Below are 20,854 nucleotides of genomic sequence, written 5' to 3' on the forward strand. Positions count from 1 at the left end.
TCCCCAAAATCCCAACCCCATCCATCACCCGCGAACCACTCGCAGCCGAATCCCCCCGCACGGCTGCTCGCTCGCTCCGGCCATGGCGCGCGCCGGCGTCTCCACCGCGCCGCTCTCCCGCCTGCACTCCCTGCCGCCTCCGCGTCCCGCGCTCCTCCACCGCTACCAGCAGCCCGGCCCCCACGTCGTCCTCCGCCCCCAGCGCAGGGCTCCCAGCACCGCCGCCGCGGCGCTGCCGACGGCCGCGGACCTCCCGCCGCTCTCCCTGCCCGCGGCTGCGGCCGCGGCCGCGGCGCTGGCGGCGGCGGTTTCGCTCTCCGACCCCGAGCGCAGGCGGCGCGCGCAGGCCGAGGCCGCGGGCGGCGGCGACAAGGAGGCCGTCCGCGCCTACTTCAACTCGACGGGCTTCGAGCGGTGGCGCAAGATCTACGGGTCGGCGACGGAGGGCGTGAACCGCGTGCAGCTGGACATCCGGGAGGGCCACGCGCAGACGGTGGCCAAGGCGCTGGCCATGCTCCGCGACTCGCCGCTGCAGCTGGCGGGCGCGACGGTGTGCGACGCCGGGTGCGGGACGGGGTCGCTGGCCATCCCGCTGGCGGCGGCGGGCGCGGACGTGCTGGCCTCCGACATCTCCGCGGCCATGGTGTCGGAGGCGCAGCGGCAGGCGCAGGCGGCGCTGGCGGCGCAGCCGGCGGGGTCCCCGTTCCGGATGCCGCGGTTCGAGGTGCGCGACCTGGAGAGCCTCGAGGGCCGCTACGACGTGGTGGTGTGCCTGGACGTGCTCATCCACTACCCGCGGGAGGAGGCGCGCGCCATGATCCGGCACCTGGCCTCGCTCGCCGGCAAGCGGCTGCTCATCAGCTTCGCGCCCAGGACGCTCTACTTCGACCTGCTCAAGCGCGTCGGCGAGCTGTTCCCGGGCCCCTCCAAGGCCACGCGCGCCTACCTGCACGCCGAGCGCGACATCGAGGACGCGCTCCGCGAGGCCGGCTGGCGCGTCGCCAACCGGGGCTTCATCTCCACGCAGTTCTACTTCGCCAAGCTCTTCGAGGCCGTGCCCGCCGGCTCCTCGTCGTAGCGGCAGGCGTGCGGGCGTGCGTGTTTCCCTGACGCAAACTGTGGATATAAAATCGAGACGCCGCGGCATCGGTGGCAGCTTTGTACTTGCAAATTTTGCTCTCGAGCTTGTAGATTGTTGCAGGTTGAACAAGAGTGGTGCTCTGAAAGAAACCTTCGTCATGCTCGTCTGCCATCCACCATCGCCGTTTACAATTGCAAAATTTGAACATCCAAAAGATGTACAAATGTTTCTGTGATCGCCATTGAAATTGAAATGAATTTTGGTATGCTTGGTTATTCCTAGGCGAAAGGAAAGAAACTTACCCTTCAAAAAAAAAAGAGGAAAGAAACTTGGAGCCTGTTCCCCCGCTGCCCCTTATAATCACCTCTTGGGCTGGGCCTAGTGCCATACTTTGAGCCTTTGGGCCAACCAATCCCCTCACACGATCCAATCCATGCAATGTTCCCCGCCGCTCGTTGCTTCGTCCCCCTCCACCCCCAGCCGCACGCCACAATCCCCTGCCGCCGCGCGCCGGCGCGCACCACGGTGTCAGCCAAGCAGCGGCGCTGGACCAGAGGCCCCCGCCGCGACCGCTCATGGGACGATGACGGCGGCGGCAGCGGCTCCGATTCCGACGCCGACGACGGCTTCTTCGGGCAAGAGCAGGACGACGGCGACGAGGAGGCGGAACGGGAGGAGGCAGCGCCCCGACGGCCCACCTCGCCATCGCCGGCGCCCGCGGGGGGCCAGCTTCGGGGTTCCGACGTGCTGCGCGCGATGCAGAGGGCCGCTGCGGCGAAGGAGGCGGCCAGGAGGAAGAACGACAAGAAGCCGGTGCCGCAGCGGCGGGGCAAGGGGAAGCCGGAGGGAGGCGACGTGGAGGTCGGGGAGGTGAGGCCGGTGGTGATAAGGCCCGAGTGGGCGGCGAGGATCCGGGAGCTGGAGGTCAGGGTCCAGCAGCTGGCCGACAAGTACCACCACCACCAGTAAGGCTTGTGACTGTTACAAGCTGAGCAGGGAGTCCTCTGCTTTATCATCTCACCTCTGCACGCGCACACACTGCTAATCTCGATTCAGGAATCAGGATGCAACAGGGTTAAGAAGCCAAAGTCATCATCTGACAGCTCGCGCTAATGCGACTGCGCACTGCGCATTTCATTCCCTGCCAATCTGTGCATGTGTTGGCACTAAGATTTTCCATGTGTTTCAGACACAAATTGTGCTACTAGAAGTCTGAACTCTGAACTTCCTGCACTCATATGTACTTAAACATACTAGTGGTAGTGTTATTTGCAGCAGTAATTCATTGAGAACATTTTCACCGACACTGACGGCAGATTCTGTTATGCATCTAGCAACATTTCTCGAAGGATCGTTCCATGCATATTCCTTACACAACAAGGCTAACATGCCAACATCTTACTCAGTGAAGTGGCAGGGACAATTGCAGAGTTGTCACCACTTGAAAACATGGTTAGATCTCAGAGTCGGGAAGGTGTAGAGGACATGATGCTTAGGGCTTGTTTAGTTGTTTATATGTAAAAATTTTGTAAAAGAATTTGGGTAATTTGAAGTACTAAATAAAGTCTATTTACAAAACTTTTTGCATAGATGGGTTGAAAATCGCGAGACGAATCTAATGATGCTAATTAATCCATAATTACCGGATGGTTACTGTAGCATCAATGTTGCAAATCATGGATTAAGTAGGCTCATTAAATTCGTCTCGCGATTTACAGTCCATCCATGCAAAAAGTTTTGTAAATAGACTTCATTTAGTACTCCATGCATGTGTCAAAACATTCGATGTGACTTTTTTTTTCGTTTACGGGTAAAAATCTAAACAGGGCCTTAAGCTTAAACAATCAATTTGCCAGCCACCAGCCCTGTAAACTAATCAGACCGACTCCAACAAGGGTTTTTTGTCTGCTGGACATCCTGAAATGGTGGCTTAGTGTACAACACACTCCACACTTTGATTTAGTCTCATGGGCACTACAAAAATATGGTTTTGAATGAAGCACACCACCTCCCTTAAATTAGTCTTTCTCAGTTTGGGAAGCTACAGGTTGCCTAGTAAAAAGACTGAAATGCCCATGACCATGTAATACACCAAAATCTGGGACCGAAGGTCACCAGCCAGCCAGCCTTCCAGTAGTAAAATATCACGTTTTTTAATATATTGGGCAAGTGCAATATCAAACCGCACCAACTGACTATATCAGTGTAGTCACACACATAATATTTTCTTACACAATATAACATGTCACAAAATAAGTGACCATCATGTCACTAATCTTAATCTTAGTATGGAATAAGTGACCATCATGTCACTAATCTTAGTCTTCACATCTCAAATTACATTAATGGGTACCCTACATTAATTTAGCATGTCAAAAGGCTTTATGCAGTTTGCTTGCACACAAAAGCATACATATCAGAACTGCATAAGATGCTCTAGCGCCATTCTACCATGCACCTCAGCCTCCTCCATTGCAATTTTCTTAGCTCGGCTGTAAAAGATAACAAGGATTAGGGGAAAAAATCAGGATATTAGTCAAAGAAAAATGTGTAGGTATTTACCTCCGAGTTAGTGCTCCAGGACTATAGTTTAGGTCAAATGGGCTTGATGGTGTTGTTGGTGCCTGTTGCAACCTAAGTGGTGTACTTGGGCTGGGCATTACTTCTGTTATCACTTCCTTCATCTTCTTGGCCGTCTTTCTTTTAGGAGTACTGGGACTGTCTGCTGCTTCCTTCATCTTCTTGGGCTTCTTTCTTTTAGGTGTACTTGGACTGGCTGCTGCTTCCTTCTTCTTCTTGGTTTTGTTTCTCTTAGGTTTTGGTGGTGCAGGCGGTGGAGCATCTGAGTCATACATAGTCTCATTGCAAGTCTTTTGCATGTGTCCTAACAGACCAGATCTCTTGCATTTCTTCCTTTTCTTTGTGCCACCCTCATCAACTGCTTTTATTCTCCTACTCCTTGGTCTACCTGCTGCTCTCTTGAGTTGTGGAGGCCATAGCTTGAATCCTAGGTGTACTTGAGGCCAATGTGTTCGATCTGCTATTGGTTCAATCCAACCTTCATATGCCGCTTTGAACTTAGAGACAGAGTAACAGGTGTCTACATAATCCTCAAACTCTAAACCCCTGTAAGAGCATATCAAACTGATCGCGTGATTGCATGGTAGTCCAGTGAGCTGTCATTTCTTGCAGCTACAAGTTCTTTGTTCTAGGTTAACAACATGTCTCCAAGGAGTTAAGTCCTTGTAAACACCACTTATCTCTGCTAAGTGGCCAACACCTTTATGGATTGAATAACCAGACAGTCCTCTACTCTTTGCATTGAGAGCCTTTATTATGTGTGGCAGCACTTTAGTGTTCAATTTCATGGCTAGTTTTCTTCTCTGAAATAGCTTGCCCATGATTGTTTGCCTAATTTTATCCATAAGTTCTATAATAGGCAGTGACTTATCATGTTTTATCCAATTGTTGAAGGCTTCAGCAATGTTATTGGTCACATAGTCACACTTGCTAGCTGTAGAGAAGTAACATCTTGCCCATAAGTGCTTGTGATTCTCCTCAATCCATTTCATTGCTTTTGTTGATGCTGCCTTCATGATATTATAGTGATGGTCAAATATATCCTTCCTGTAAGTTCTTGCTGCTGGCCATAGGTTCTTCTCAAAAACCTTTCCATGATATCTTTTCTTAAAATTTTTATACAGGTGCCTCATGCATTCCCTATGCTCTACTCCATTGGTGAAGACTTTAGTCACAGCTATGTCAATGCCCTTTCCTGCATCAGTTGAAATGACAAGTCCATGTGGAGATCCAATTGCCATTGATAGCTTGCTCATGAACCATCCCCAATTTTCCCGTGTCCTGATCCAAATACTCCATATGCCACAGGAAACATCCAGTTATGTCCATCAACGCCTATAGCTGAAGCTAGTTGTCCCTTCCACTTTCCAGTAAGAGCTGTGGAGTCAATGCCCAAGTAGGGCCTGCACCCATTTTTGAATCCATCAATACATGGCTTTAAAGCAACAAACATCCTGCTAAATCTGATCTTGGACCCAACCTTCTCATAATCTATCTCTACTATGCTTCCAGGAGACTTTCTCTCTATTTCTGCCTTAAATGCAAAAGCATAGTCAAAACTGTCCTCCCACTTGCCCAAAACCTCATCAAGTGCTAGCTGCCTGCCATTGTACACAATCCAATATGACAATGTGATCAAGTACTTCTCCTCCAACTTCTTCTTCAAAGCAGAAGCACCAATTGTAGGGTCTTGCCTCAGCCATTGAATTACCCTATCCCTAACCCAATACTGATTAGCCATGCAATTGCTCTGTACTTTACTTGTACTCTTGCAGTAGTGCTTGTTAGGCATCTTCTTAATCTGCAAATAATATCATAATTAAAAAACAAACATAAAAGGAACATAAGTATAGCCACATAAGTATATGAAAAAGGGACACGTAAATTTATTACCATCCATGTCCTTTCATCTTGCAATTGTGATGCATGTATTCTCCACTTGCATCTCTTAGCTTTACAGAATCCTCTATACCTCTTTGCTTCATTGTAAGGAGCTGCAATTTCAACCTCATTTAGAATGGCATATTGCCTAATTGCTCTCTGGAAGGTTTCTCTATCCTCAAATGTTACACCAACAGCTATCTTGGGATTTTCTAAGTCAGTTATATGCTCAACAACCTCACAACCTTTCTCATCATCAACAATGCAGTCATCATTATCTTCTTCATCGGTGTCAGGAATGTAATCAAAACCAGTATTAGAACTAGGCTCAACAGGCTCATCATCTACACCAACATATTCTATTTCATCATTTTCACCCCAAGGATCATCCACAGTCCTTTCCTCAGTGTCATAAGCAAGATAATTAGTAGGCCTTTCCTCAATGTCATAAGCAAGATAATTAGTAGGCCTTTCCTCAGTGTTAGAAGCTACACTGGTAACAACAGCTGACTTGTTTTCAATAGGATATATCAATAGCTGACTTGTTTTCATATCAACAATAGTAAGATCAATAGCTGACTTATTTTCATGACTAGGCTGGTTAATCACGGAAACTACTAGAGGAAGCTTTCTAATGTCCCAGTACATATCAATTGCGGCAAGCAATGATGAGTCGGAATCAATATCCATATACTTGCATGCAACCTTGTCCCAAAAGCTTACCGATAAACTTTGGTTACTACCTCGCTTTATCTCGACATTTAGATCAGCATAGAAATCCATCCACGAAATTGTATCCTTATTGCGAACCCAATTTTTATCACAGGTAGCATGATACACATGTGTACCATGCTCCTCATAGCCCGGTATGCGAATGGCAAACCTACAGGCTGTGTTACGGTCCATCCTAATGGAAGCAAATGCAAAAGAAATTAAGACAAATTTAATATCACAGACTAAATCGAACCTGAAATTAAATGAGGACATGCACAAAGAAGGGTTCGAATCTTACCCATCTGGAACCCATGACATGTCCAAAGATTTTGTTAGAGATCCCACACTGTGTAGCCGCCCAACTCGAGGATGATGATTTGGGGATCGATTCGACGGCATCGAATCCCAGCTGCCTTTGCAAGTTTTTCCCTTCAGAATCCGGGGCCAAATCCCGCCGAGCAAGCATAGCAACGCGGAGGCGGAACAGGAATCGAATCCATACCTTAGGGTGGTGGTGTTTGTGCTCCCACGTGGTGGACGCGCACCCTGCTCCAGCAAATCGGCGCAACAGAATCCTACGGGGAAAGGGCGAATGCGGAGGGAGAAATTAAAACAGTGTCGAAGAAAAGGGCAGCAAGTGGCATGAGGTCACTTGTCAATGTCGGACACCACAAATGCAAGATGAGCTAACGACCATTAGCTCGAAAGGCGGCCAGGTACCAAATCGGAAATTCTGGAATCTGGCTAAGAGAGTCGAGAGGGATGAACTAAGCGAGATGAACTCTCACAGAAGTAATGGCCGAAGCGGAAGCTAAGCCTAATCTCCGTCGGCCGCCATGGCCAGCATGGGGCAGAAAAATCGCATCTTTGGCGTGATGGCGGCGGTGGTAATCAGCTAATTACGGAACCGAGCCAGAACCGCACGCTGCAGCCGGCGCTGACGGGGAAGCCGTGCCCGGATCTGAGGCGGCGCGGGGCGCGTGGCCCGGGAGGGAGGTGGAGGAGCCCCAATGGGAAGGCGTACCTGCGTGGCTCCGTGTGGCGTGGCGGCGAGCGGCGGGGAGGAGGGGAAGCCGAAGCGGAGCGGAGCGGGGCGGAGGCGTGTGCCGTGTCGTCTCCGCCTCGCTCTCCTGCTTGTTCCGGACATGACGGGGACTGCACGGAGTAGGACCTCCCCGGCCTGCCTGACTGCCTTCTTTAATGTGACAAAATATAGCAAGGGCAATATCGTCTGTTTACAAGGCTTCTGCCCTACCGGTTGCTGCAAATACCTTTTTTAATGTGGCTGGTGTGCAAGCAGCTAAATCATACATTTAGAGTGTCCATGGCACAAAAACAAAAACAGCAGTGTGTACTGCACAAAACCATACTTTGGGAATGTCCCGTAGACAAAAAAACCCCTCCAACAATGATATGCAAATGCATACATGCCTCCGCCGCGGCACTGTGTATCGCTGAATGGTGCTCCAATAAAATAGGCAAAGGAGTAGGCATTTTGCATTGTGAGGAGGGATGAGAGGTAAAAATGAATCAACTCTCTCCTGCTATGCATTTCTCTGGGTGATGCATCTGCTTTTGCCTCTGCCTGTTGGAGATGAGAATTTTTACGTGGGTGATGTATCTACTATGTACAAAACAAATGGAGGAATGCCTCTCCTATTATGCATCTCCTTATTGGAGTCAGTCTGCTTGGAGACGGCGACCGAAGCATCACTCCCAACAAACCTCTTGATCTTTTTTTAGAGCCCTGCAGATCACCGATCTCAAAGCACGCCGTGCCAACACCTACACTGAAACGTCGACCAACAACGCCGCACGTTTGAAAATTGCAGAAATTTTACATAGAACCACCGTATAAACGCAATAAAAAAAGGGTAACTACAATTGGTCATAGGGTACGTCTAAACTCTAAACCAGTCGGATAATCCTGGGGGCTCAGCACCTGAACACCTAGCAGCAAGGTCTTATTTCAACGTTGCCAATGAAAAAACCTCGCCTTAACCTATGGCTGTGTTTAGTTGCAAAATCTTTCTCTTCAAACTTCACTATTCACCTATCACATCATTTTTTTGCCTCATACATGGAGTACTAAATGTAGGTAAATAAAAAAACTGATTGCATAGTTTTGATGTACGTTGCGAGACGAATTTTTTGAGCCTAGTTAACCTATGGTAGGATAATATTTACCAGAAACAAACGAAAAGTGCTATAGTATGCTACAGTATCCGATGTGACTTTTTTTACCAACTTTTTACGGATCTAAACACAGCCTATGTGAAAAAGTCTAGTTTCGAAGAAACATGTGTGCAATTTTGTCCAACTTACTTTGTCCCATGTCTCGCATTAGCTCAATAATTTGGCCAAATTCCCATGAAAATTCTACGGATCTTTGCAAGTTTGCTTGTACGGAGGTTAAAGGGCAGGCACTCTCCCAACGTGAACTTGCGTCGTCGCGTTGTCTCGAGGCGGAGGAGCGGACCCCAAGTTGTCTAACTGCGGTTGCCTTTACCGACCCACCACGCCATCCCCTCCCAACGCGCCGCTCGCTCGCTCGCTCGCCCACCACTCCAAATCCCAAATCCCACCACCGGCCACCGCACCACCGCCGCCGCGCCCTCTGCTCCCAGATCGCGCCGCCCAATGGCCGCCCCGCCGCCGCGCGCCGCGGCGCTCCGGGTCCCGGGGCTCCTCATCGCCCTCCTGCTCGCCGCCGCGGTGGTGGCCCCCCCCGCGGCGGCCGAGATCCGGGAGACCCTGATCCGGTCCGACCCGCGGAGCATCATCCCGCTGGATGAGTTCGGCTTCTCCCACTCGGGCGTGCTGGAGCTCAACGTCTCCGGCATCGCCTTCGACCCGCCCGCCTCCGCCGAGCTCGACCTCTCCCAGCTCGGCTTCTTCCTCTCCACGCTCGACGCCTGGGTCCACGTCCTCCGCCAGCTCCAGGACCTCGACGTCACCTGCGCGCTCCAGTCCGACCTCGTCAAGCTCGCCTTCTCCTTCGACCACCTCCGCCCGCCCTCCAACCCCGCGGGGGTCGAGGTCGCGCGCTCCTCCTCCTTCTCCACCGCCTTCAGCGTCTCCGAGCCGGGCCAGTACACGCTCGTCTTCGCCAACTGCCTCGGCGGCGGCCTCAAGGTCGACATGGACGTCCGCTCCGCCATGTACAACGTCGACCCGGCCACCGGGGAGCGCCAGTACCTCTCCGCGGGGGCGTCCTCGCTCCCCTCCATCTACTTCCTCTTCTGCCTCGCCTACGCGGGCCTCGCCGCCGCCTGGGTCGCCATCCTGCTGCGCAAGCGCGCCGCGGTCTTCCGGATCCACTACTTCATGCTCGCCGTGCTCGTGCTCAAGGCGCTCAACCTCCTCGCCGAGGCCGAGGACAAGTCATGCATCGAGCGCACCGGCACCGCCCACGGGTGGGACGTGCTCTTCTACATCTTCAGCTTCCTCAAGGGGATCTCGCTATTCACCCTCATAGTGCTCATCGGCACCGGCTGGTCCTTCCTCAAGCCGTACCTGGCCGACAAGGAGAAGAAGGTGCTCATGGTGGTCATCCCCCTGCAAGTCGTCGCCAACATTGCGCAGGTGGTGATCGACGAATCTGGACCCTATGCTCGGGACTGGGTCACCTGGAAGCAAATTTTCTTGCTAGTCGATGTGGTCTGCTGCTGTGCCGTGCTCTTCCCGATCGTCTGGTCCATTAAGAACCTCCGGGAGGCTGCTCGCTCGGATGGGAAGGCGGCCGTCAACCTCATGAAGCTGACTCTCTTCCGCCAGTACTACGTGGTCGTCATTTGCTACATTTACTTCACGCGTGTCGTGGTGTATGCGCTACAGACCATCACCTCATACCGGTATCTGTGGACCAGCGTCGTGGCTGCCGAGCTTGCAACACTTGCGTTCTACGTGTTCACTGGGTACAAGTTCCGGCCTGAGGTGCATAACCCATACTTCGCGATTGATGATGAGGAAGAAGAAGCTGCAGCTGAGGCACTCAAGCTGGATGATGAATTCGAGCTATAAGAGTTTAGCAATTGGCATCCCTCCTTGCCAGTGGTGATATTGGTGTTGTATGATGGGCCACCACAGGAAAAAAATGGCATAGACTGGTACCATAGTTCATATCCTTTATTTTTTCTTTCGAGTTGGTTACATTTTGTCTTAATGTAATTGGGTATTGACAACCCCGTGTGTGTGTGTGTGTGTTAAGTAATGCAGCTTGCCCTTGCCTTAATTTTTATCCATGATCATTGAGATGAGCTGTTTTTATTCTAGATGTTTACTTCTGTTTACATAGTAAAGCTGACTTGTTCAAGATTACTTGTACACTTCCATTTTTGCTCCTGTGCTTTAGGACCCCTTTCATTTTTAGAGGCAGAAAACCTATTGACTTGAGTATTAACTGTTATCTTTCCTTTGTTTAGTTTGAAAACAAAGGTTGTGTTGTCACAAAAACACTACAGCGAGCTGCAGATGCTTTTAGCTGTGTAATTTGCATCAGGACCTGTTTGGAACAAGGGGATTTTTTTTTGGAACAAGGGGATTTCTCTGCAAAGTTTTAAGGTTCCCAAGGATTTGGATCCCAATTGCCTTGTCCAAACAGGCCCAGAGTGTCATGTCACCTAGTTACATGTCTCATGAGTATGCCTTTTTTTTGCCCCCTTATTGTCGCATATGCTTTTATGGAAAATGAAGGTTTCACATAGATGCACTCTTTAAAGTTTTTATAAAGTTGTGATGATGCGAAATTTAAGCAGAATATGGTACTATGTGTTACTCCTCTCCAAATTTGCTCCTTTCAGCTGTTTATGTCTTTGGCACTTCCATTGCTATCTATAACTGTTTGAGCATCATATTAGAAGTTCTGAAATTTAACTTGGTTAGGATTTTGGGACCTTCCAATTTTTATATACAAGTTCTACTGTCCCAGCTTTTTCTTTAGCCTGCCCTAGTCAAAACACTTATGGTAATTGAATATATATGGTTGACTCTACCATGTTTTCTATTGTTCCTTACTTTTTTTTACGGGCTATTGTTACCATTGAAGTTAATCTCCGGGCTTCGTATGGAAGTACCTCACATTATGTTTAATGGGCATTGAATGTTCAAATCAAAACCTTAGTCTTTCTGTTCTTGATCTTATCACCATGCAGTTCCCCTTCCTCCTCTTAGTGGCCTTGTATGCAGCAGGAGTGCAAATTTTTGGTACCGAGGCCCCTTTCATACCCTATCATTTCACATGTTGTCTCTGTTACAAGGTCTGAGATTATAAGTCACTAGTCTTTTCACTTTGTAGTTTGAGAGTGCTCAAGTTTTGCATATTAGAAGAAAGAGGTATTAATGTTTGAACTTCTTTGCTGGATGTGTTTTCAAAATGGAGTTAGAACTGTAGTACTTCTGGGAGAGAGAAAAGCAGGGGATTTACTTGACAATGGTAGATTGTTATTATACGGATATTCTGCCTTGTTTCAGCTAGGCCATCTTAGTCGACATAATTACACAAGGCAGCTCTTTTCATCATCAAATATGCAGTGAAAATTCTGTTAGCTGCCAGCTTGAGAATTCATGTACACTGGGAACCATTGAACATCTTCCTGATTTGGTCTTTTTTCTAGGATGGAATTTTATTGATGAATGACACAGTACCATATTGTAAGACTCGTATAATGTAAGTTTGGGCCCAATGTTATCTGCACATAATTTGTCAACTTTATTATGTAACTGTAAGATCAACTTTGAAATTTCCCCCTTAAGTATTAATTTCGTGATGGAGTTTTGTGGAAATGAAATTTGGTGGTTACTATTAGATTTGTGTGTTTTTTCATTTCCCAGTGGTGATGCTGGATTCAGTATTTAACAAGGGGCAGATGGGCAGTCAGTTCATTCCTTTCTCTGCACAGATTAAATGGGCCTAGGTCTTGATGCCAGTGGTACTGCCATAGGCCTGGCCCAGTCTTGGTCTTGGCAGCTTAATGTAAGATCTGATATTGAACTTGTATCGAAGCCTGATTGATAAGATATTGAGGCTGTGTTTAGTTCGTGAAAATGTTGGGATTTGGGTACTGTAGCACTTTCATTGTTATTTGGCAATCAATGTCCAATTATGGACTAATTAGACTTAAAAGATTTATCTCGTCATTTACAGTTGAATTGTGTGATTATTTATTTTTTCAACTGCATTTAATGCTTCATGTATGTATCCGAAGATTTGATGTGACGGGTACTGTAGAAATTTTTTTGGGAACTAAACAGGGCCTGAGATAAGAGTCTTGGTTACTTTGAACAAGAGAATTCAGTTGTAATTTTGTAGGCTTGTAGCTTGTTTTTTTTGTATATGTTTCGGTTTTTGTAAACCGTAAACCCTAGACCGAAATACATGTGTACTAGCTGTGAATGCTAATGATAAAAGTATATGTTTATTTGGGTCTTCAATCTTAATGCTAGCCATATAGCTTTGGATCTACAAAAGAAGTCATAGGAATAAGAGAAGTCAAGAGTCATCAAGGTCAACTTAATAGTTCTTCAGTTCATATTCTATGGCACGGATTGTAAGGAAATATTTTAATTTCAAATGACCTAACCATATATCATAGTAACGCTTTGAGCTTAGGGAGTGCCATTGTTATTATGGTTTGAAAGGATGCTGATTTTAGTCTCAGACAATTACTATGAAGCTGCAATGCTGCATGTGAGCCTTTGTGCTTGCAGTAAAGTTTGATCTCATGGTGAATACATCGGGTAAGTAATCTGTGGTTGGTTTAATGAAACTTGGTGCTTGATTACTATGATGGGGAAAGTAAGAGTGTCTCTATCATACTTGTTGGCACGAACCTTACTGTATCTTTGATTATAATAAAAGTTCGTTATGGCGTGTAAACAGGTCATAACGGTGGAAGCACTGAGGTTTGATCACTAACAAGGTGGAGCAACTTTGCAAGTGGATGGAGCTATGCATGCTAAAAGGACAGCCTCTGTCATAGTTTGCCTAGTAAATGATTTCCTTTCGGTGTGTTGACATCAAATCTCCAGGGTCGTCACTCACTCCCCCCTTCCGGTTAGTGCCTTGAGTTTATTTGGTGTTGAAAATTTGCATGCTTCCCTCTCGTGGAGAACCGTGTTGCTAAAATAAACTAGAAGTTTGTTAGTGCCATGTGGTTGGTTGTATACGGGCACTCTAGTCCCTACCTGTTGGCTTGGCCATATATGTGTTGCATGGACAAATGGTAATCCTTGTATGGCTTACTCCTTTACCTTTTTCCTGTTGTGCTGCTGCTTGGGCAGGGCAGGATTTCATGCATCTTCGTCCATGAATGGCTCCGGTGACGAGTCGCAATCCGATTCCTAGATGGTGCTAGCTTGATCTGCACTTGTTGCTCAGGCATGCCTGCCTGTTTCCCCATCCTATGCATAGTGATAGTGCGTCTGCACTGGGAGTGGGAGTTGGTTTGAGCCCTGGGCTGCAAGTTGGATGATCTTGAGAGCCTGCACGTAGGCTTCTGCTGATGGAAGCCACCACTTCGCCTCCTCTGGGTCTCATGTTCGGTAGTGAGCGACTACACATGCCAAAGGCGAACTGGAGAAGCCATGCAGTGGAAGCTGTCTGCTTCATGTTATGTCCCTGTAGCTACATTCTTGTAAAGTGGGTTACAGTGCCCTGGAATCCGATATCTGAATCCCCGGCCGCTGTCAGCTGCAGCACCTGTAGATTAGCATGCAAGTGTCTAGTCACTTGAGCATTCAGAAAAGCAAGCCAGTTTTGCTATCAAGGTGGCATGCTGGATTGCTGCAGATCAGTCTCCCTGTGTGGTGTGCCTTTTGTCTTTGCTGCTCTGCCAAGCCAGACGGTTGTAGAGCTCCTGGACTTCAGCATGCATTGTAGTAGTCAGTGAAGGAGCTTAAGCCGATAAGCACAGATTTTATAGTGTGATTCCTATGCCATGAACTGTAACTGGTAACAGCAGCTTGCACGTGTGCAGGAGATACTAGGTTGCCCCCTGAAGCTTCAAGTTCAGGCATTGCCTAGATCTGGGGCGACCGCTGATGTATAGCGGATTGACACCCTTGTGATGGCCCATGGGCATGTAGCATGGAGTATTCGGTATGGTGGACACCGTTTGGTGAGATGGGGTTGGAAAGGAAAGGCACATGGATATGGTTGGGCAGGATCAGGAGTCATGGTTGAGGCTGATGATCTTTGCTTCTTTGTATTCAGACAGAGCCACAAAGGTATTGATCAGCAAGCAGAGCTAATAATTTTTGATGGATTTCCCATGAATCATCTGGAAATCAAAATGTTTACTATGAAATTCATTTATGTGACCTTCTGAACTGGATACATTTTGCAGCGTCGTCGTTAGGTGCCGGTTTGAAGCAGCAGGGCTGGGAATAAGGTTCTTTTGGCCCTCCCCTTTTCACTCTGGGCATGACTGAAAAGTGAAACCCAAAAAAAGGTTCAAGCACATCAGCGAATCAACTGAAGCATGGATCATCAATCATTCCAGGAATATAATGCGAGATCTCGCTCGCTAATGCTCGCGTCCACGACCTACTACCTACCCGAGGTAGTACTACTAGCTGGCCTGGTATGCATGGGCACACAAGAAAAAAAGAAAGAAAGGAAGGAAGCGAGACGCCCGAGCTCCCGGGCAGCTGCCATGGAGGCAACGGCAGCGGCGTCGACGCATGCAGCGAGCGAGCGCCGGGTGCTCGCCGCCGTGATGATTGCATGTCGAGAATCCGAGCCCTTTTCTCCCCCCGGTGCGCCATGCACGAGTTGGGCCGTTAGCGCGCATGATCGGTCGTGTAGGCCACACCGACGCATGATGCCATCCTGATGCAAAAACTTTGTCATAACTCGGGGAGATTATGCTAATTAACTAAACTCACTTGGGTTTGTTTAATGCTGCTGCTCATGTGTGTTTTTGTGGCAGTGCTTTTGGTGGAGAAAAGTGGCAGCTGAATTAAAATTGGCAGTCAAAATGGCAAAGTACAAGCTAGAAGGGAAATGCATGGTGATCATCATGGCCATGGAAGATGGAACTGTTTTATCTGAGGGGACACTGGATCCGTCTTGAGGGCCAATTGTTCATTGCTGAAAGTACTATTGATCTCATACTATATACTGCTGCAGCTACTCAAATGAACTGCCCCACAGAGGGTGAGCCCGTGCAGTTCTGGAGTACCTGCCTGTGCAGTCACTTTTCAGCTACCTAATTTGCTAAAGCACCGGACTAAGGTTGCTGTTCATGTCTGATACCTGATGGAGTAGATGAGACCTTGGTGTCCATGTAAAAGCAATTCCCCGCGGCTTTGGAGGGACAGAATGAATCAAGGGTGTCCCAGACCCATGGCAATATGCATGATGCTCCTGAAGACCGCATGCAGAAGTACTGGCCGGATCAGTGAGTGAGCCCAGTAGATCTTTGTGAAAACGAAAAAAAGGCGAATCACCACTGCTCTTTTTTCTTTACAATGTATTAGTACTAAACTAAGCACTACATCAAAGTACTTGATCATGCATCCTATTCTCATAAAGCAATGGAGTAGTGAGCCGAGCCTAAAAAAAGGCCGGGCCTGCTCCAGCTCCATGCTCCATGCTCCATGCTGACCATGCAGGGTAGTGCAGTTAATTGGGAACGAAGCAAAAGCGTCGGTAACCGTAACACGACACTAGCTAATAGGAGTAGCACACAACACGTCCCTAGCTTTTCCAATCCATTACAGCATGGTAGCTAGTGTTAGCTCGTGCAAAGTCAGACTCAGCTCTCGATACCTCCCCACTACTAGTACTCCTCCCGGCAATCCAGAAGCTCGCAAAAAGAAACCCAAAACAAGCACGCAGAAAGAAAAGGAATTCCTTTCAGCTCAAAGAAAAGACCAACATGATCAGCGACGTACGTACGTTGCCGTCGCCGACTTGTGTCATACGCCTTCCGACACGTACACTCGCCTATCCATCATCTCCATCACTTGCTTGCTTGGCTGACCATCGATCGATCTCCTCTCCTATCATGTCTGGATCGATCATCACTAACGTTGGTGTCAGATTATTCCCTACGTTAATTCCGAACCCCACCCAGCTAGAGAATTCCTCCAACGGAACAGGATCGACTCGAAAAAGGGAGGTGACACATGGCCCGACACGGCCGCCAGATGTAGCTAGGGGTGGTAATGGGCCATGGCCCTAGTGGCCTCTTCACAGCCCAATAAAGCCCTTAAAATTTTTAGTTCAAAAATACATATGTTTAGAGCCCGGCCCTTTTAGGGCCCGATCCTTAGATTTTCTAGTTCAAAATGTTGGGCCCTTTACCACCCCTAGATGTAGCCGCGCACCTCGCCGCCCCGGCCTCTCCCTTTCCCTGCTGCCCCTCTTTTGGCCCTGTCAAGATGGACACCCACGCACACTCGCCACCACCACCTGCACCACGATCACCTCACCTCACGTACTGATCACTCACTGACTCACTGACAGTACCAGCTAGCTCGATCACTGACAGTACTGTGCCGGGGTGTCTCGCTCTCGCTGGAGTAACTGAATTCGCGTGGCGCCGTCGGAAAGCAGGCCGTGACACGGAAATGCCTCCACCCACGGAGCGTGAAACGGAGGAGAGCCTTGCTGCTGAGCCCCACACATGTACGTGTAGCGAGCTAGCTACGGGCACTAGCGCGTGTCAGCCGCCACGCGTCCCGCCGATCGCGGGGTCACCGGCCGTGCCGTCGCCGCCGTTGCTGCGTCGAGCTCGGGCGGCGACGAGGACGACGACGGCCGGACGCGGCAATCATTAGCGCGCTAATGCCCGGCATAATTACGATCTAGAAGAAGGCCTCCTCCACTAATCCAACCCAACTTCTTCCTCTCCCGGCAAAAGAAGGAAAAAAAAGAAGAAGGAACCATGGTTCATGTGTGCGACAAGTCAGTTTTAACGGTGCGCGCACTAAACTAGCCACGGCATCACAAGCCGTCTAGAACACAACGGCCGTCGACGAAGTGCGCTCGCCGTGGCCGCGCCCGCGCCCCCGCCGGAGCTGGCACCTGGAGACGAACGCGGGGCCGGCTGGGGCTTTCGTACGTTTCCTTGGGGTCACGTGAACCGGCCGGCCGGCCGGCGTCACGGCGCACGATCGACGGCCGGCGAGCACACCACCGCGACGGGCGGCTGGCTCGTGCGGCGGCGAGCGCGCCGGGTGTCGTGGACGCGCGCGGATGGCGAAATATTCCCCGGGGCCGGGGCCGGGACAGACATACCGCGACGGCGAAAAAGCTCGTGTTTGGTCGCTAGCACGGCGCCCACAGCTGCCGAGAATCTGCTGCAGGCCGGACCCAGCAGCAGCAGGTCGGCGAGCTGAGCTGCCCGGCCGGGCAGGCTCAGCAGCGGCCGACGACGTGCCATCCTGGCCGGCCGCTGCTTTCGGATGCCGCGTTCGCGTCTGGGATCCAGCTAGCGGGGCGGCGGGCCCTACATACCGTCGGTAACCGGAGATCCCCATCACCCGACTGTTTGCCTGCTCTAATAATCTCCGTCCAATTTGCAGGATATATGATGTTCACACCCAGCCTTTTGATTTTTGTTTCGGGCGCTTTCCTAGCTCTTCCGACGGGACGGGACACGTCCACGGTTCCTGTGCTAGCAACTTGGTTGGCCAGTTTGGTTTCCTAGAATTCTAGAAAATTAATACTTTGACAGCTAATTATTTAGTCAAACTAAGTCGGTTTACAAAACCAATTCCGAAACTCCCGCGCTAGGAATCCTGAAGAATCTAATGAGGCATTTGACCGTGTAATTAGAGAATGATTACTCTAGCATCACTGTATCCAATCATCAATTAATTACTGTCATTAGATTCGTCGCAAAAAGTTACACTCATTCTGAAAATATTTTGCAAATAAACTTCATTTAGTATTCTATGCATGCGATATTCCCTTCTCAGAAATCGTGTACTGGAGAATCAAACAAAACTAAGAAATTATGAAAAGAAAAAAACATCGACAGAATTCCAAATTGGGTTTCCAAACTTTTATTTTTTTGAGGCGAGCACGAGCTTTCTCATGTATCGTCAGTGGTCTTGTTTGGTTACATTCTAGAGATTCTAGAATACTAATTCTAGGCTCCGCATGAAGTATTAAATGAAGTCTATTTGTAAAATCTCTTCACGGATGAGTGTAACTTGTCGTGTTGAATCTAATGACAGTAATTAATTGATAATTGGCTACAGTGATGCTACAGTAAACATCTTCTAATCATGCGGTCAAAGATCTCGTTAGATTCGTTAGTATTCATAGTGTAGGGGTTTTAGAGTTGGTTTTATAAACTGACTTTACTTAATATCCCTAATTAGCGGTTAAAATTGTAAACAGTATTCATTCTAGAAATTCTAGAATGAAACCAAACAAGGCGCTCATGGGAGCCTACGTACGTTATCGGGGCGGCCATCAGAACCATCGCAAACAGTCCTTATATATTTTGACCGTACGTACCTCGACTCTATCTGCCACGTACTACCATCTGTCTATACTCGTATTCCGATGTTGGAATGAATCTGCCGTGTTCATGGATGGCGACGCCATCGACACGTACGTGCCGACTAGAGACGCGATCCATGGATGGACGGATGACCGCCGAGTAAAATACTGGGAGAAACCGTAACTTTCCGGCCGCGTCGGATGATCCACCGGCGGGTAGCCGAGACGATCACCGGTCGAGTCATCGAATCCTCACCTTTTCTGGCAAAAATAAACTAAATAAAAAAGCCCCCTCGTCAGATTAGATTCAGATCCTCCATTAAAAAGCCGAGACTACATACATTAAACTACCCTAGTAAACCTATCCAGCTACCCCGTAATAATCCCCCGGTTACGTCCACCTGTCGTGCGTCTCTCATCCATCTCATCCAGACTTTGCTTGACTTTTACACCCTCCATTATTCACCCATCATCTGCACACAGCTGCCAGAAAAAAAAAGAATGCCGCAACTACTAGTCACGTAGTACGACACGATCAATCAACACGTCCGTCGTCCCGGATAAACAAAGTAAAATTTCTTATCAACTTGGACTTGGACGAGAAAGTACTCCATTAAACTAATAAATGGGCGTTCAGGGAGGGTTTCCGGCTGGGTCGCGAGTCTGAAAGAATGTTCGTGTCAGTGAAACCACTCAGTCTGTGTTTAGATGGAGGGAAAAGGGGATGCGAAAAGTCAAGCACACTGTATCATTTTTCGTTTGTTTGTGATAATTGTTGTCCTATCATGATCTAACTATGCTCAAAAGATTCGTCTCGTTGTGTACATCAAAACTATGCAATTAGTTTTTTTATTTACCTACATTTAATGCTCCATGCATACGTCATTTGCTATATTTAATGTTTCGATGTGATGTCGATGTGATGGAAAGTTTGGAATTGGGGGGGGGGGAGTTTTTTGGTAACTAAACACAGCCTCAGTCAAGGCGTTGGATCCAGAAAAGATCATCGATCGATCGCGGTCGTCCATCGGTGGCGCCCGCTAGCTTGCATCGTGAGGCCCGCGGCGGGCCACATCGGCGGTCATCGCCGGCCGGCTCGACACAGCTCGCCAGCGATTATTCAGAGCGTTCCTTACTGGAACCGACCGGTGGTACAGGAGAAGTTGGTGCGAAGATCCCCGAAACAGAAACCGATCGATCGATCGATTGAGCTCTGACGACGAACGACGGTGAGACTGGCCTAGGGGTCAGCAGCAGGCAGGTTAATGTGGTTTATTTCGTGCGTGATGGATCGACGGTGTGGTCAGATCAGACAAGCGGCGGCGAGCTAACCCCGATCGAGGCCCGGCGCCGAATTGACGCGCCTCCAACCACGTCGGGGGGATGAACGAGATCACCTCGCCGGACCGCTCGGCACAGCGCAGCGGAGGGCTCGATCGAGCTTAGCTTCTCGCGGAAGCTGCCCGCTAGCAGCAACAACCTCGTCGGGATCCATCGTCGTGCCGCCATGCCGACGCGGGCGCGGGCGCACGACGTCGTCCGTCCGGCCGGCCGGTTCGGTCCAGCTGGTCGCGGCGACGACTTGCGCTTGCGCGGGCAACTGTTTGATCCGCGCGATCTCGCCGGAAAGCGACGGGAGGCCGGGATATAGCGCGCGAAAGGCGAAAGCGACCGCCGCGGGGGGATCGTCGACGGAGGAGGAGAGCTTTGGGGCGGCGTGCACGGGCGCGGTGGGGGGATCGGAGGCGGGACGGCGACGCGCGCTCGCTGACGGCCGGGCCCGGCCGGTCGGGTGGTGCCAGCAGCGGGGATCGGGCGCTTCTTGTCAGCATGTAGGGGATCGATCGATGCCGCAGACGTACATGCATGCATGGGTGCGGCGATTCAGACCCCCACTCCCCAGCATATGTTTCTCGTTACAAAAAGAAAGGTTCCAAGTTTAGAAATCTACTGTGTGACCATTGGTAGGATAGCAATCTGCCCAATAATTTTATGGTGGAATCCCAACAAGCAACCATTTTCATAATAGAAGAAATTGAATATTACTACGTTGTGTGAGCAAGACTATTTGAGCAATCCCAACCCAAAACACTATGGCCTTGTTTGGATCTTTAGCCCTTGGGCTAATTTGAGGACTA

The 20,854-nt window shown here is 49.3% G+C and overlaps 4 protein-coding genes across 10 annotated transcripts; 3 read left to right on the top strand and 1 right to left on the bottom strand.

Moving 5' to 3' along the window:
• On the top strand, nucleotides 1-1,354 carry LOC120670274 (magnesium protoporphyrin IX methyltransferase, chloroplastic-like). The gene has a single exon (XM_039950360.1). The coding sequence runs from the start codon at nucleotides 83-85 to the stop codon at nucleotides 1,076-1,078; it is 996 nt and encodes a 331-aa protein (XP_039806294.1). The 5' UTR covers nucleotides 1-82; the 3' UTR covers nucleotides 1,079-1,354.
• A 40-nt stretch (nucleotides 1,355-1,394) lies between these two features.
• LOC120670275 lies at nucleotides 1,395-2,414 on the top strand. The gene has a single exon (XM_039950361.1). The coding sequence runs from the start codon at nucleotides 1,520-1,522 to the stop codon at nucleotides 2,048-2,050; it is 531 nt and encodes a 176-aa protein (XP_039806295.1). The 5' UTR covers nucleotides 1,395-1,519; the 3' UTR covers nucleotides 2,051-2,414.
• An 801-nt stretch (nucleotides 2,415-3,215) lies between these two features.
• Nucleotides 3,216-6,806, bottom strand: LOC120671013. Of its 7 annotated transcripts, none has more exons than XM_039951230.1 (5): nucleotides 6,759-6,806; nucleotides 6,555-6,665; nucleotides 5,555-5,886; nucleotides 5,298-5,462; nucleotides 3,216-3,535 (listed from the first exon to the last, which is right to left on the bottom strand). In XM_039951230.1, the coding sequence occupies exons 2-5, from the start codon at nucleotides 6,556-6,558 to the stop codon at nucleotides 3,518-3,520; spliced, it is 519 nt and encodes a 172-aa protein (XP_039807164.1). In that variant the 5' UTR covers nucleotides 6,559-6,665; nucleotides 6,759-6,806; the 3' UTR covers nucleotides 3,216-3,517. The 7 variants fall into 7 exon arrangements, 5 of the variants coding, with proteins under 5 accessions (XP_039807164.1, XP_039807163.1, XP_039807161.1 ...); XM_039951229.1 differs by having other exon boundaries at nucleotides 6,555-6,669; XM_039951227.1 differs by lacking the exons at nucleotides 5,298-5,462; nucleotides 5,555-5,886 and adding exons at nucleotides 3,644-3,965; nucleotides 6,286-6,449 and having other exon boundaries at nucleotides 3,216-3,573; nucleotides 6,555-6,669.
• A 1,932-nt stretch (nucleotides 6,807-8,738) lies between these two features.
• Nucleotides 8,739-10,576, top strand: LOC120669933 (protein CANDIDATE G-PROTEIN COUPLED RECEPTOR 7-like). The gene has a single exon (XM_039949839.1). It carries the CDS (start codon nucleotides 8,897-8,899, stop codon nucleotides 10,277-10,279), a length of 1,383 nt encoding a protein of 460 aa, XP_039805773.1. The 5' UTR covers nucleotides 8,739-8,896; the 3' UTR covers nucleotides 10,280-10,576.
• Nucleotides 10,577-20,854: the final 10,278 nt, after the last annotated feature.

The sequence above is a fragment of the Panicum virgatum genome, chromosome 4N, assembly GCF_016808335.1.
Source record: "Panicum virgatum strain AP13 chromosome 4N, P.virgatum_v5, whole genome shotgun sequence".
NCBI lineage: Eukaryota > Viridiplantae > Streptophyta > Magnoliopsida > Poales > Poaceae > Panicum > Panicum virgatum.